The sequence below is a fragment of the Gracilinanus agilis genome, chromosome 4 (genome assembly GCF_016433145.1).
Source record: "Gracilinanus agilis isolate LMUSP501 chromosome 4, AgileGrace, whole genome shotgun sequence".
NCBI classification, from domain to species: domain Eukaryota; kingdom Metazoa; phylum Chordata; class Mammalia; order Didelphimorphia; family Didelphidae; genus Gracilinanus; species Gracilinanus agilis.
The window spans coordinates 61,311,360-61,324,916 of record NC_058133.1 but is presented as its reverse complement, the minus strand read 5'-3'; the positions used below and the strand labels follow the sequence as shown (position 1 = coordinate 61,324,916).

Genomic DNA, 13,557 nt, shown 5'->3' with positions numbered 1-13,557 from the left:
CCTTTCTAGAGATTTGTCATTGCTCAGTCATTTCAGTTGTATCTCACTCTCCATCACCCCGTTTGGAATTTTCTTGGCAGAAATACTGGAGTGTTTCATTTCCTTTCATTTTACAGATGATGAAACTGAGCCAACTGGGTTAAATGACTTTCCCAGGGTCACATTACTAGTGAGTATCTGAGGCCAGATTTGAACTCGGGTCTTCCTGACTCCACATGTGGCACTTTATCCACTATACCACTCAGCTGGCTTGTAGAGCACTATAAGCATTAAAAGTGTAGCTATATGCATTTTGGCCATTATGGGACATTTCTTTCTATCTTTGATCTCCTTGAGGTATATACATGCCTAGGAGTGGGCCCTTTGGATCATTTTTTTTTTAGCCTAATAAAACTAATTTGCTTTCCAAAATAGTTGGACCAATTCCATCTTTTTTCTTCCATTTAAAAAATGATGTGACCTTTTATATTTAAGCCATGTCCATTCAAAACTTACAGTGGTGTATGGCATAAGTTACTGATGTAAAATTATCTTTTTTGTCAAACTGCTTTCCAGTTTCCCCAGCATTTCATGTCAATAGGGAACCCTTCCCCAAGTGGTTTAGGTTCTCAAGTTTATCATACCCTAGATCATTGAGTTAAATTCTTTCTGATTTTTACCAGGAATCTGTTCCTTTGAAACACTTAAAGATTTTTTTTAACAAGTCCCTAATAGGTGTTAATAGCCAATATTTAATGACCACTTATTAAGTGTCTACTATATTCCAGTCATTGTACTAAGTGCTAGGAATACAAATAGGAAAAAAGAAAGATAGCCCCTGCCCTCAAGGAGCTTACAATCTACTATGGGAAGACAAAATACAAAAGAAAGCTGAAAATTGGGGGAGATGGTAGCTGGGGAAGTTACCCAACTATGGAGCATCATGGAAAAGTCAAAGAAGGCCCAGAGTAGTATAGCCAAGTGAGCTATTAGAAGATATTCTGAACTGAGATCTCTTTTTAAATAGAGCTTCTTCAGTTGGAGAAGAAATGCATCAGAAAATATATGATTTATCACTTGTTTCTATGGGTAAATGATTTGGGGTCCTGATTTTCTTTTATTTTATTTTTTAAAATGTATTCATTTATTTTTGAATATTTTCCAATAGTTACATGTTTCATGTTCTTTCCCTCTGGGGTCCTAATTTTAAAAAATTACTCTTATAAAAATGAATAATGTGAAAATATATAATTTCTGAATGTCAAAGGCCAGATTTTAGATTTCTTGCTGTTCTTCACAGAACTAAGCATTACATCTTACACAGAATGGGTGCCCCATAATAATGATAATTATTAGACTGACTGACTGAATGAATCCTGTGGTTTTCATAGTCAGGAAGGACGGCAGTCAATGGTTAATGCTACTGGGCAGCTTTGCCATTTGGTTACAGATCCAGATCTAATTATTATTCTCTAGTCCAGTGGTTCCCAAACTTTTTTGGCCTATCGCCCCCTTTTCAGAAAAAAATATTACTTAGCCCCCTGGAAATTAGTATTTTTTAAATTTTAATAGCAATTAATAGGAAAGATAAATGCACCTGTGGCCATCACCGCTTCCCTGGATCCCTGCAGCACCCACCATGGGGCGATAGCGCCCACTTTGGGAATCACTGCTCTAGTCTATCAATCTGAATCAAAAATTCTTAGTCTTTTAATTTTTTAAAAATTTTTAAATTACTAAAAGAATTTAGTCTTTTACAGAGATGATGTATGTGTATATATAGAAGTACACCTATATGTATATTCATATAGACCTGCACACATTTATGTGTATAAATACATACATATATTTTTAACAACATACATATGTAAAATATGTAACAGTGTAGTGTAATATGAAGTAATACAACACATATCTTATAATTATATATAGACTATGTGTGCAAGTATACGTGAATAAAACATGTTTAACAAGATAATGTGTTCCTGAAAAACAAAATTTTGAATTGGGAAAAATTCTAATGGTATTGGGCATCCTTTTGTAAAATAAACAATCCTCTCCTATTTGTCCTTTCTCCATAAAATTGGGGTTTTTCATTTATTGGGTTTGCCTAAAGGAAAGTCCACTAATACCAGCAGATTCCCCCCTTCTGACTTCCCTCATGACTGTGTAAACCCACAGAAAGCTTTGTCTGCTGGTTACATGAGAGTGGCTTCAATTCCTACCAAGCATTAAGATGAATAACAAAAGGAGATGATATTCTGTATTTCCTTCATTTTTTTCTTTCTTTCCCTGCCTTCTCTTTTTTTTTTGTTTTGTTATTTCTCTACAGAAAATTACACTAAGCCCCAGATAAACGTAGATATTTATTCAGTCTCTACCGTTGAGAGAGTAGACATCTGCGACATCGCCAGTGGTGTCAGATTAAAAAATATGTCACCTCCAGCAACATTAAAAGGTAAAAAAAAAAAAAAGACCTTTGTCCTCTTTAGTATTGATAAGCTAATAATTTCTAAGCAGAAAGGAAGAAAAACGAGATCAGATCTTCCTCCTGTTCAATTTTGCGCCCAGGTCACTCTCCATTTGCAGTGTCTGTCCATGATATATGTGTATGTTTGTATATATGTGTTCACTTGCATGTATATCTGTATAGATGTGTTCATTTCCATTCAAATAAATATCATGGGTCAAGACCAATCATGCCAAACTCAAATAGAATGGGATGAGAAGGGGGTGTGTGTGGACATTGGATGAAATTGATTTAGAAACTCAAATTAGCTTTATCAACATTGTAGTGTATTTTAATTTCTTTTGTCACACATTTCCCAGCTACATTTTAATCTGGTTCTGGCCCTATTTGGGAATTCGATTGGTTTGAGAAACATTCTTCATGCATCTGTTTTTCCTGCATAAATGATTAGACCATACTTTTTGGAGTGATCATGACTCAACATAGAAAAATTGTCCTTCAAAATCTGTTAGCAGAGGGTTTTTTTTAAAGAGCTAAACTTCTCAGATAATGTCATGGAACCACTGAATGATAAGATTTTAGGAGATCATCCAGTCATTTTCCAGAAAAAGAAACAGATGTGGAAACGTAAGTTACTCACATAAAATCCCATTGCTAGTTAGTATAGTATACATTCAACTCACATCTCTGATATCTTCTACATCTAATCTTTTTGTTGTGTATAAGAACTGGTGGTCAAAACAATGGCTTTAATGTACCAAAGAATTCTCAATCTTCAAAGAAAGATTAAGTCATGTTCCATACATTTTTATTTGCTAAAATAAGAAAGTAACTCAGGACACATGGAAAACCCAGTGGAATTGCACGTTGGCTATGGGATGGGGCCAAGAGGGGAGGGAAAGAATGTGAATCTTGTAACCATTGGAAAAAATTCTAAATTAATTAAATAGAAATTTCCAAAAAAAATAAAAATAAAAAATAATAAAGATTTTAAAAAAGAAAGTAATTCAGAACCAAATCTGTGGGTTTTGTTTTTGTTTTTGTTTTTGTTTTGAGGAGAGAAGGAAAGGGAATTTAAGGCTTAGATATATGTGAATCAGAAGTTACAGAAAAATATGTAGATGGAGATATTAGCAAATATTTGGACATATGAGACTAGAACTTTTGACAAGAGGTTGACTCAAGATATAGATGTGAAGGTTTAGGAATTATTAGCACAAAGAGGTTGGTCATGGAAGACAGGAAGATGGATTCATCTCTGGGAAAGATAATAACCAGAGAGCAGAGAGGCCAGAAGCCCAAATATTGGCAAATTCCCTCAGATAAAGGATGGGAAGAAGAGGAGAGAAGGCAAGAGACAAAGATGAGTTGGAAAAGTAGAGGGGAAACTATGTTAATGAGTATTTTTCCCACAAAAGTCAAGTTTCGGGAAGGTTTCAAAAAGGAGAAGATGATTCACAATGTTAGATAAATCATGGAGGCTAAAAGAAAATAAAGGCTAAGAAAAAGTTGCTGGATTTGGCAAGAACCTCTCCACACCAATCCTCCATTGCAGTCAAACCAGCATCTTGATTCTTCTCCCCCCCACCCAAAGTCATTCTTTTCCTGCCTTTTCCCTTCCTGAAATCCTCCATGTCTTCAATCCAAATTCTGTTACATTCATCGAAAGACAGCATGGCATTAGTGCCTTCCTGACTTAGAAACTTTCTACATGTGTGACCATGTAGAAGTCACTTAATCTGTCTGATTCTCAGTCAGCTCTTCCCACTGGGACCTTGACCACCTTCAAAACACTGCTAGGTCCTCTTTATTCCTATGCAAAAATACAAAGAAAAGCAGAAACACACGAGAAGTCTATTCTCCAACATCAGTGGAATCCCTGAAAGGGGGAAATGCTTGCGCTCTCTCTCTCTCTCTCTCTCTCTCTCTCTCTCTCTCTCTCTCTCTCTCTCTCTCCTCCTTTCTCTCTCTCCCCTTCTTCTCTCTGTCTCTGTCTCTGTCTGCTGTCTGTCTGTCTTACTCACACACACATAAAGAAAGTTGGGTCAAGGATTTTCAGGAAGCTTTAATTCTTTAGTCATGCATTCCAACAGTTCCCCACGTAGAATCACTCTCTGGGAAATCATTCTCTCATGCAAGTTGAGGGGTTGAATCAAGATGACTATGTATACTCTTGAGTCCCTTTCCTGGGCAGCCAGGTTTTAGAAGTGTGTTATTGGAAGCCTGTTTCTTCATATGTAAAATGGGAATAATAATAGTGCTCTCAGGGTTTGGGGGAGGATCCAACGAGAACACGTGCTTTGCAAATCTTAGTGTGCTGTGTATAAATAAGGATTATTATTCTATCTTTTATATCCTTAGTCTGGGTGCTGGCCTCAAAGTGGGTTCTAAAAATACTTTTTAGAAGAAAATAAGCTTCCCTTCAGAGAGCAAGAGTGTTAGCTTTTACTTCTTACTACGTTGCCTGATGAGGAGGGGTGACAATTTACATGTTCTTTGATTTTCTGTTTGCAGAAATCTCTCTAGTCCAGTTAGATAGCATGAGCCTTTCTCAACAGATGTTGGTGAGGTGCGCTGCCATTATTGGAGAGACCTTTACTACATCACTACTCTTTGAAATTCTCCCTTGTTGGAACATGAAGATGATGGTCAAAGCCCTGGCAACTCTTGTTCAGTCCAGCATCTTCTATTGCTTCCAGAACCACAAAGAGCTTCGGCATTTAACCAGCCGAAAGTATGCCTCTTTTGAGGTGCATCACCGTTCTCTGGCTCTGCAGAGCTCCGAAAAGATTGGTGAGTAGATGTTCAATTGAACCAATCTTTTCAATTCAAGCCCCTCAATCCTAAAAAAGTACGTGTTAAATGAAGAGGTAGCTTCCACTGACAGACCAGTTAATCATAAAACTGTTCTATTCCCTTTAGAAGGTTTACGTGACAAGGTGGTGGAGGAGAATGATGTGACTCAGAGTCACATCTTGAGATTTTGCAAACCCATAATGCAGAAGACAGCCTACGAGCTCTGGCTTAAGGATCAGAAGTCAGCTCTTCATGTGAAATGTGCCCGTTTTCTAGAGGAAGATGCTCATAAGTGTGAGCACTGTGGAAAAGGAGACTTCATTCCCTTCCACCATTTTGCTGTGAACATTCGACTCAACACCTTGGACATGGAAACAATTAATAAGATGATCGATTCAAATGCATTTAGAAGTAAAATAATTTTATTCCTTTCTAAAGCCCAAAGTGGGAATTCCAGAGACTTGATTCTGGGAGGGGTGGGATCTATACCTCTGTGTGATGTAAGTCACAGTTATCCACTCGTGGCTTAGACTTGAGGAATATCAGTTTTGGGAAGCCCTTAAATTTGTTTCTGTAGAAGGACACAGAATTTCTCAAGGGGAGGGCAGTCCTAGAATCCCACAACTGTTAGGGGTCTTAGAGGTGATCTTGTCCAACCCTTACTTAAAGTTTCAAGCCCCTCTACAGTGTTAACGATCATTGTCCATATTCTGTTTAAACATTTCCAGAAAGAGGCAACTTGTTTTCCTATAAGAAAACCATCCCACTGCTGAACAGTGCTTTTTAAGAAAAATTAAAGTCTGTCCTTCTTTGAGTCAATTCAGTCTCTGTATAACTTGCATTTATGGGCCCTCCTTTTGCCTTCAGAACTCACACAGAAAAAAAATCTCACCCCTATTCTGAATGACAATGCTTCATATACTTGAGCACCTTGGAGAGTAGCTTGCACACAGGTACTCAAGAACCAAATACTTTCTGTAAATCATGTCTTTTCCAAGTTAAACATTTCCAGTTCCTTCAACTAATACAAGTTGCCCCACCGTGACTATAAACTAGCTTATTGACAGCTTTTTTTTAACATACTAACCAGAACTAGACCCAAGACCTTACTTTGGTTTAACCAATGAAGAGTACAATTGAACTATTATTATCGTCACTTCGGATAGTATCCTTTTACTTCTACAAAGTAAATTTTATTAATCCTTTTTTAAGTTAATATGCATTGTTTTCTAGAAAATTCTTTTCCTCAGTAGTCACAAACCATCTCTTTAAGAATTCATTCTAGAACTTTGCCTAGGATTTGACATCCAGGTCATTAGATTGGACTTTTCAGGACCTTCCTTCTTTCCCTTTTTTATAAATTGAAACCATTTTTTGTTTTTTCAGTCTTTACATCTGTGCCATTCTCTGTGCCTTCCTAAAGACTGAGAATAGTTTATCAATCACATTCATGAATTTTTTTTACCCAGTAGGTTACAATTCAGCTCAGCAGGGGTTAGAGCTTACTTAGAAGAGATGGATATTCTCTATCTTACCTATATTTGGTTCCCATCCCTTTTGCTAAGTTTATTCTGTTCTTCCAAATATGAAGATCATTGCCCCTGAAAGGAAAGATGAAAGCAAAATGCTTTCTCCTTTTCTTCATACCATTTTCCCCAAGCAGCAACTCTGGCCCATTCTTTCTTACCTCACATAATTTTTAAACTCCCTTTTGTTACTTATGATGCTTCTTAATATATAGCTCATTCTGAATTTTGTATTTATCCTTTAAAAATATGTGTGTATTTTCATAGCTGTGTGACCCTGGTCAAGTCACTTCACCCCAATTGCCTATCCCTTATTCTTCTTCTGCCTTGAAATCAATACTTTAGTAATGATTCTAAGGCACAAGGGAAGGGTTTTAAAAATGTGAGTGTATCAGAGTGTTCCTTTCAAAGCCACTAAGGTCACTTTAGGTACTATTACATTTTCTTACTCATCAGAATCATTTGCAATTCTATCATGAAAATTTCTTTTCAAAAAAATCTCTATTAAACCATTTCCCCTTTTATAGTTTCAGATGAGACTTGACCTAGAATATAACACTTACCATGTCCCACATTTCCTTTCCTGGACATCATTAACTGGAAGATGACATGGTTACTTCCTCTTAAGATTCTTTTACTTCAGCCATTAGTTCCTGCTGATTGATCAGAATTCGGTCCAGCATAGCAATTCATTCAATTCATTTATTCATTTCATTTGTCCTTTAACTGAAATTGCTCTCTCCAAAATTACTAATGATCTCTCTGTTGCCACATTTAATCACCTTTTATCCATCCTCATCCTTCTTGATTTCTCTACAACTTTTGATCCTTGAAGTCCTTCTCTTCCTAGATAACCTCTCCTCCCTGGGTTTTCATGACACTATTATTTCTTGGCTATTTGGTTACTCCTTCTCAGTCTCTTGTACTGGGTCTTTATTCTTGTCATGCTCATTAATGGTGACCATCCTCCAGAGCTCTATACTAAACCCTCTTCTCTTTGATCCAGAATGGTTTGTAGGTTTCTCTGTTTAAGAGAAACCTATTCTAGAGCCATAATCCTGAAAGGATTTGATCACTGACACTTTAGCTGCCCCCCCTTCATCTAAAGGATCATAGTCTGAGAACTCGAAGTCAAGGAGTCACTTTAAAGATAGGGAAACCGAGGCCCAGAAAAGTTGAATGATTTACCCAAGGTCACACAGTTAACTAAGTGGTTAAAATAGATTCCAAAAGTCAGGTCTTCCTGATGCCAGGTCCAGATGTCTATCCACCATACCACACTGCCATTTGCAAGGGTCATCGCAGTCTTGTCATAACATTCTCAGGTTTTCATTGTCAGCATTTCTTTCTACAGCCCTGAGGTCATGAGACATAAAGGAATCTCATGTGTATTTTCTGCATATCTCATCCTCTCATAATCATACTGTGAAGTCAAGAAGAATGAATAGAATTCATCTTTTTTTTAAATGGAAACATAAAACTTAATGCTTCACCCAAATAAGCCACCATTAAAAAGAAACACACCTTAGATGTACTAGTTCTACCTTGGGTTTCCTCTAGGATCACAAGAAGGCAGTTGGAAGGGACCTCTCATTTTAGAGAAGAGGAAAGAAATCTGAGTTGTACAGATCTAAATATTTCTTTGTTTTATTTTCACACTTTCCTTAAAGGAAGATGAGGAAGAAAATAGAAAAATGTGGGGGGAAATCCATCTAATCCCCCCCCCCCATAAATCCATATGATTTGATGGGGAAGACATGAGATTGGGAGAAGACTTAAAATCTATTTCTAGTTCTGCCACTAAGTTAACCAAGTCAGCACTATCTCTGGGCCTGCTTTTTCATCTAGAAAATGAGGGAGTTGACCTAGTTAAGCTTTAAGGAACATTTGAGATTCCATTCTATCCTTTCTTGGGTTATTTGTAGATTTTGTGCCATTCTGAAATCCAGTGAGACCACCCTACCTTCTGAAGGTCTTTCGTCTTACAGATTGGTGCCAAGAGTTGTCTCATTATGACCCCACTGTATCTCTCCATTCCATCTGATCTTTTTGCTCAAGATTGTCAATTCATTGATTCAGTCTTCATGGGACATAGAAATGAGCCAAAAAGGGGGAGTAGCTAGGGGAGGCTCAATGAATTGAGAGCCAATCCTAGAAACATAAGGACCTATGTTCAAATATGGCCTCAAATACTTCCTAGCTGTGTGACCCTGGGCAAGTCACTTGACCCCCATTGCCTAGCTCTTACCACAATTCTGCCATGCAACCAATACATGGTACTGAATCCAAGATGGAAGGTAAGGGTTGAAAGAAAGAAAGAAAGAAAGGGAGGAAGGAAGGAAGGAAGAAAAAGAAAGAAAAGAAATGAGCCAACTGATTTGTTAATTTGCTTCATAGGTGCAGAAACGATACTCTCATTCATACCAGTAGATATAGGGAAATCTGAACTGTTGTCAGAAGATCTCAGGTACAGTAATACAATAAAGGGTAGAGAGGCAGTAAACATCTGTCATCCAAGGAAATCAAAACACTGTTAGAAACATTTGAAAGTCAATGTCATGTGTTGTCTATTGTCCAGATGGGGAAATTGGGGGAGGTGAGGTATATTGATCTGTCAAAACTGTCACTTAATCTGATTTGATCTGATAAAGCAGAAGTTATATCCAGAATAGATTCTATTATATTATGATGCAGTGTAGTAGGCAAAAGATTGTGATGCTAAGAACACATGATGCTATTTTAAATTATCATTCTTCATTCTTCTTCACCAGTCCTGAAGAAATAGGAGAAAGGATCTTGTATTTATTTGACACCATTTTAATAAAAATAAGCTCAGTTGAGGAAATAATCATACCTACAGAACCTTGTCAGTGTCTGGAAATACTGGAATATGTTTTATTACCTCTTGCCTACCACTTTACAATTCTAGAAGAATCAAGCAAAGCCTTATATTACTACCTAGAAGTTGTAGCTGGTTATATCAGTCTAACAGATTACTATTTGGTAAGTTTTAGAGTGCCAAACTTTAAAATGATTATGTTAAAGGAGTGTGCAATTTTCAAATTTGTTATAGTTGCATGTCAGTGGCACATGCATTCCTTCAGCAGCATAGAAACAACAGAGCTTTACCCTTAATTAGCAAGAGCGATTAATTAAAATAAGAAACCACAGGATGTCTGGGATTTTGGGTGATGGTAATATTCATCTGTGAGCCACTCTAGTAAACTCACCCTCAACCTAATTTAGCTTAATTATCTTTCAGATTATTTTCATATAATGACTTACAAAGTTGATTTGAGGCCATGTTTTTGGAAGGTATGTTGTTGATCCCAGGTACCAAAATTGCTATTTATATTTCTGCAGAACAATACCAGGAGTCACAACACAAAGCATCATCTATTCATCTAATATCCTTAGTGCACAGCTCTAAAAATATGGCTCTGAGAAAGAGGTCCAAAACAGAGGAAAGAAGGGACTTTTTCCTTCTCCCTCTTGGTAGCACCCTCCCAACAATGACCAAGTTCCCTGGACAAATTTCTCCTTAGAATGTTGTTCAGCCTGCTTTTTTTTTACTTACAGTCTAGAAAGCCATCCATTTTCTTTCTTGTACCATTTGACGGAATATTTCCTAGGGTACAGCAACTATCAGGAACATAGTACCATGATGGAGATCAAGCAACTAGAGCTACACAGTGATTCGGGGAAGTAGGGGTCAGGATCCAGAGGGAAAAGAAGATAGTAGTTACCTGTTGGTCCAGATAAGCACCACCATCTAAGTAATTTGGGAGGGACTAGAGCTACCTACCTTCCAGCCTCATTCTGTCTTTACATACCTTTCTGGCCCTTTTTTGACAACCCTCTCTTCTTTCTTTTCTCCTTCAAGGCTGCCTTTGACATTGAATTGAATCAAATTTCATCTGTGTCAAAATACTGTGGGGGTAGGTGGGGAAGGAAATAAAGTTAAAGGGAGAGAAGAAATATTTCTTCTTGGCCATACATTCTCTTGGGAATACAAAGATCTTCCCCTCTTCCTATTCAACAAAGGGCTTCTGACAGGATGAGTATATATGGCTTGGGTTTAGTACCCAACCTAGACAGTCACCTAACGGAGTATCTTCTGATAATATAGGCTGCCTTGAGAACTTGAAGATAATAATAATAAAACCAATAGCTGACATTTATATACTACTTAACTATATTCCAGGCATTGTGTCAAGCCCTTTATAATTATTATCTTATTTGATCCTCATCACAACTCTGGGTGGTAGGGGCTATTATTTTCTTCATTTTACAGATGGGGAAACTAAGGCAGACAGAGGATCAGTGACTTCTCTAGTGTTGTTCAGCTAGTGAGTGTCAAGGCAGAATTTGAACTCAGGTCTTCCTGACTCTATGCCCTGCACTCTATCCACTGTGCCACTTGTCTATAAGGAGTTATGGGCAGTGGAGGAGAAACATTCTGAATCTACCTTTATCCAACAATAACTGGTTGCCTCTTTAAAAAAATATTTTATTTTCCCAATTACTTTTAATAACAAATTTTAACATATGTTTCTCGAAATTATAAGATCCAAATTGTCTTCCTCTCTCCTCCTAGAGATGGTAAGCAATTTGATTTGGGTTTTGCATGTATTGTGATGCAAAACATACTTTCATATTGGTCATTATTATAAAAAATACTCATATAAAACACAAACCCCCAAATAAGCTTAAGTGAAAAATAGTATGTTTTGATATGCATTCAGACCCCATCAGTTCTTTCTGTGGAGGTGGATAGGTTAATTTGTCATAAGTCCTTCAGAATTGTCCTGGATCCTTGTATTGCTGATAGGAGCTAAGTCTTTCACTGCTGATCATTCCACGATATTACTGTTATTGTGTACAATATTCTCCTGGTTCTGCAGATTTCACTCCGTATCAGTTCAAGTAGATCTTTCCAGCTTTTTCTGAAATCATCCTGCTCATCATTCCTTACAGCACAATAGTACTAAATCACCATCATATACCACAATTTCTTTAGCCATTCCCTGATTGATGAATATCCCCTCAGTTTCCAATTATTTTTCACCACAAAAAGAGCTGCTATAAAATTTTTTGAACAAGTAGGTCTTTTCCTCCTTTTTAAAAAATTTCTTTGGGGGATCAAAGGGTCTTAAAAAGGTTTTATAGCCCTTTGGGCAAAGTTCCAAATTGACCTCCAGAATGGTTGGAGCAATTCACAATTTGTTGCCTTTTGTGGAAGTAAAAATTTGAAATGAAAATGACCAGACTCACTGTGTTGAGCTTTGGAGAAGACAATTGAACGAGATTTGTCTGTCAGGTAGGTAAATCCTAATGCATGCTGCTTTGCAGTCCTAGACTTCCAAGGCAGTGGGTAGAACTTTGTAGAGATTTGCTATATGCTCAGAGCCGAAAGGATGGAGGCAGGGGTAGAACTTGGCAATAGTTGCTTGTTTCTCTTTTCTCTGGTAAATGTGGGGAAAGACCCTCCTGAGAAATATGACCCTGCCTGACGTGCTGCCTTCTCATCTTGGTTTCAGGCATATGTGTATTTGTGTGAAGGGGAGAGATTGTTAAAATCTATGAAGCGTAACAAATCCTGGAGCTTCAAATTTGAGGTTGCCATCTTTTATTCTCTTAAGGGTCAGGTAAGAAATTATCACTTAAGGGTCTATAACCTCCCCTTGATGGCATCACATAGAACTTTCTAGTATCTTTCTTAGTTCTTTTACCACCATGTCTCACATTTTGCAGGCTGCCTGCCACCAAAACCAGAAGATTCCCATCATATCAGCTCATTTACTGCTATTATCTTCCCCTAAGGAAAGAAAGATAACTCAGATCTACTCTCTCCTCCTAGTTAGATATTCTATATAATGATATATGTGTGAATAATAAAATTAATGATAGATATTAATATCATTATTATAGCATTTATATACTGCTTTAAGGTTTGCAAAGGGCTTTAAAATATTATTTTATGTACACCACATCCCTGTGAGGTAGTGCTATTATTATCATCACTGTTTTACAGATGAGGAAATTGAGGAAGACAGAGGTTAAGTGACTTGCCTAAAGTCATAGAGGTAGTAAGTGTCTGAGGTTGAATTTGAATTTGGATCTTTCTGATTACATATCCATCACTCTACCTGGCTGTTTCTACACATACACACTTGGTGACTCCATATCCTTCAAAAAGAGATTTTTGCAAAAGTTTTAGTTGATGCCTTTTAGACCTAGAGGTCCCAGCCATCCTTTTCTTAAGTTTTATTGACATGTTTTTTAAAAATTAATTAATTTATTTATTACATTAATTCCAAGGTATTTATGTATACTTAAGACTAGTCTTGCTGCTTTCATCTCATTTACTTCCTTTAGTGACATTGCTACTTCTTGGAGTAGCGCATTGTTAAAATCTAACATCAGGAATCCTAAGATGAGATCAGTCCATTTTTCACATCCCTCCACGACACTCTGGCTTCATCTTGGACTCTCAGGACTATTGGGCTTAACTCCATCTCAAGCCAAGCTTTCCATAATTTGTCCTAGTCTCCACCTTTTCTCTATGTTATGACAGTACTTCTTATAATCTTCATCTTCCTCCACAGGATTTTACCAACACATTTAAACTTGACCCTGGCATTTCCTTTGTTGTCATCTCCACACTTGGCAGAGAGATCAAGTATTCACTGGATGAAGCCATTACTTAAATTGTTAGTTTCTCCTGATCATATATTTTCCCCCATATTTTGGTTTTTTCCTTTTCTCATCTAGATAAGAGCATAA

The 13,557-nt window shown here is 37.1% G+C and overlaps 1 protein-coding gene across 1 annotated transcript in view; it reads left to right on the top strand.

Moving 5' to 3' along the window:
* The window catches only part of ADCY10 (adenylate cyclase 10), a 126,982-nt gene that overhangs the window by 84,291 nt on the left and 29,134 nt on the right, over positions 1-13,557 (top strand). The window contains exons 19-24 of the mRNA XM_044674868.1: positions 2,312-2,437; positions 4,964-5,242; positions 5,372-5,656; positions 9,169-9,238; positions 9,543-9,774; positions 12,312-12,419. Coding sequence (XP_044530803.1) covers positions 2,312-2,437; positions 4,964-5,242; positions 5,372-5,656; positions 9,169-9,238; positions 9,543-9,774; positions 12,312-12,419 — 1,100 coding nt within the window. The remainder of the gene's footprint in view (positions 1-2,311; positions 2,438-4,963; positions 5,243-5,371; positions 5,657-9,168; positions 9,239-9,542; positions 9,775-12,311; positions 12,420-13,557) is intronic.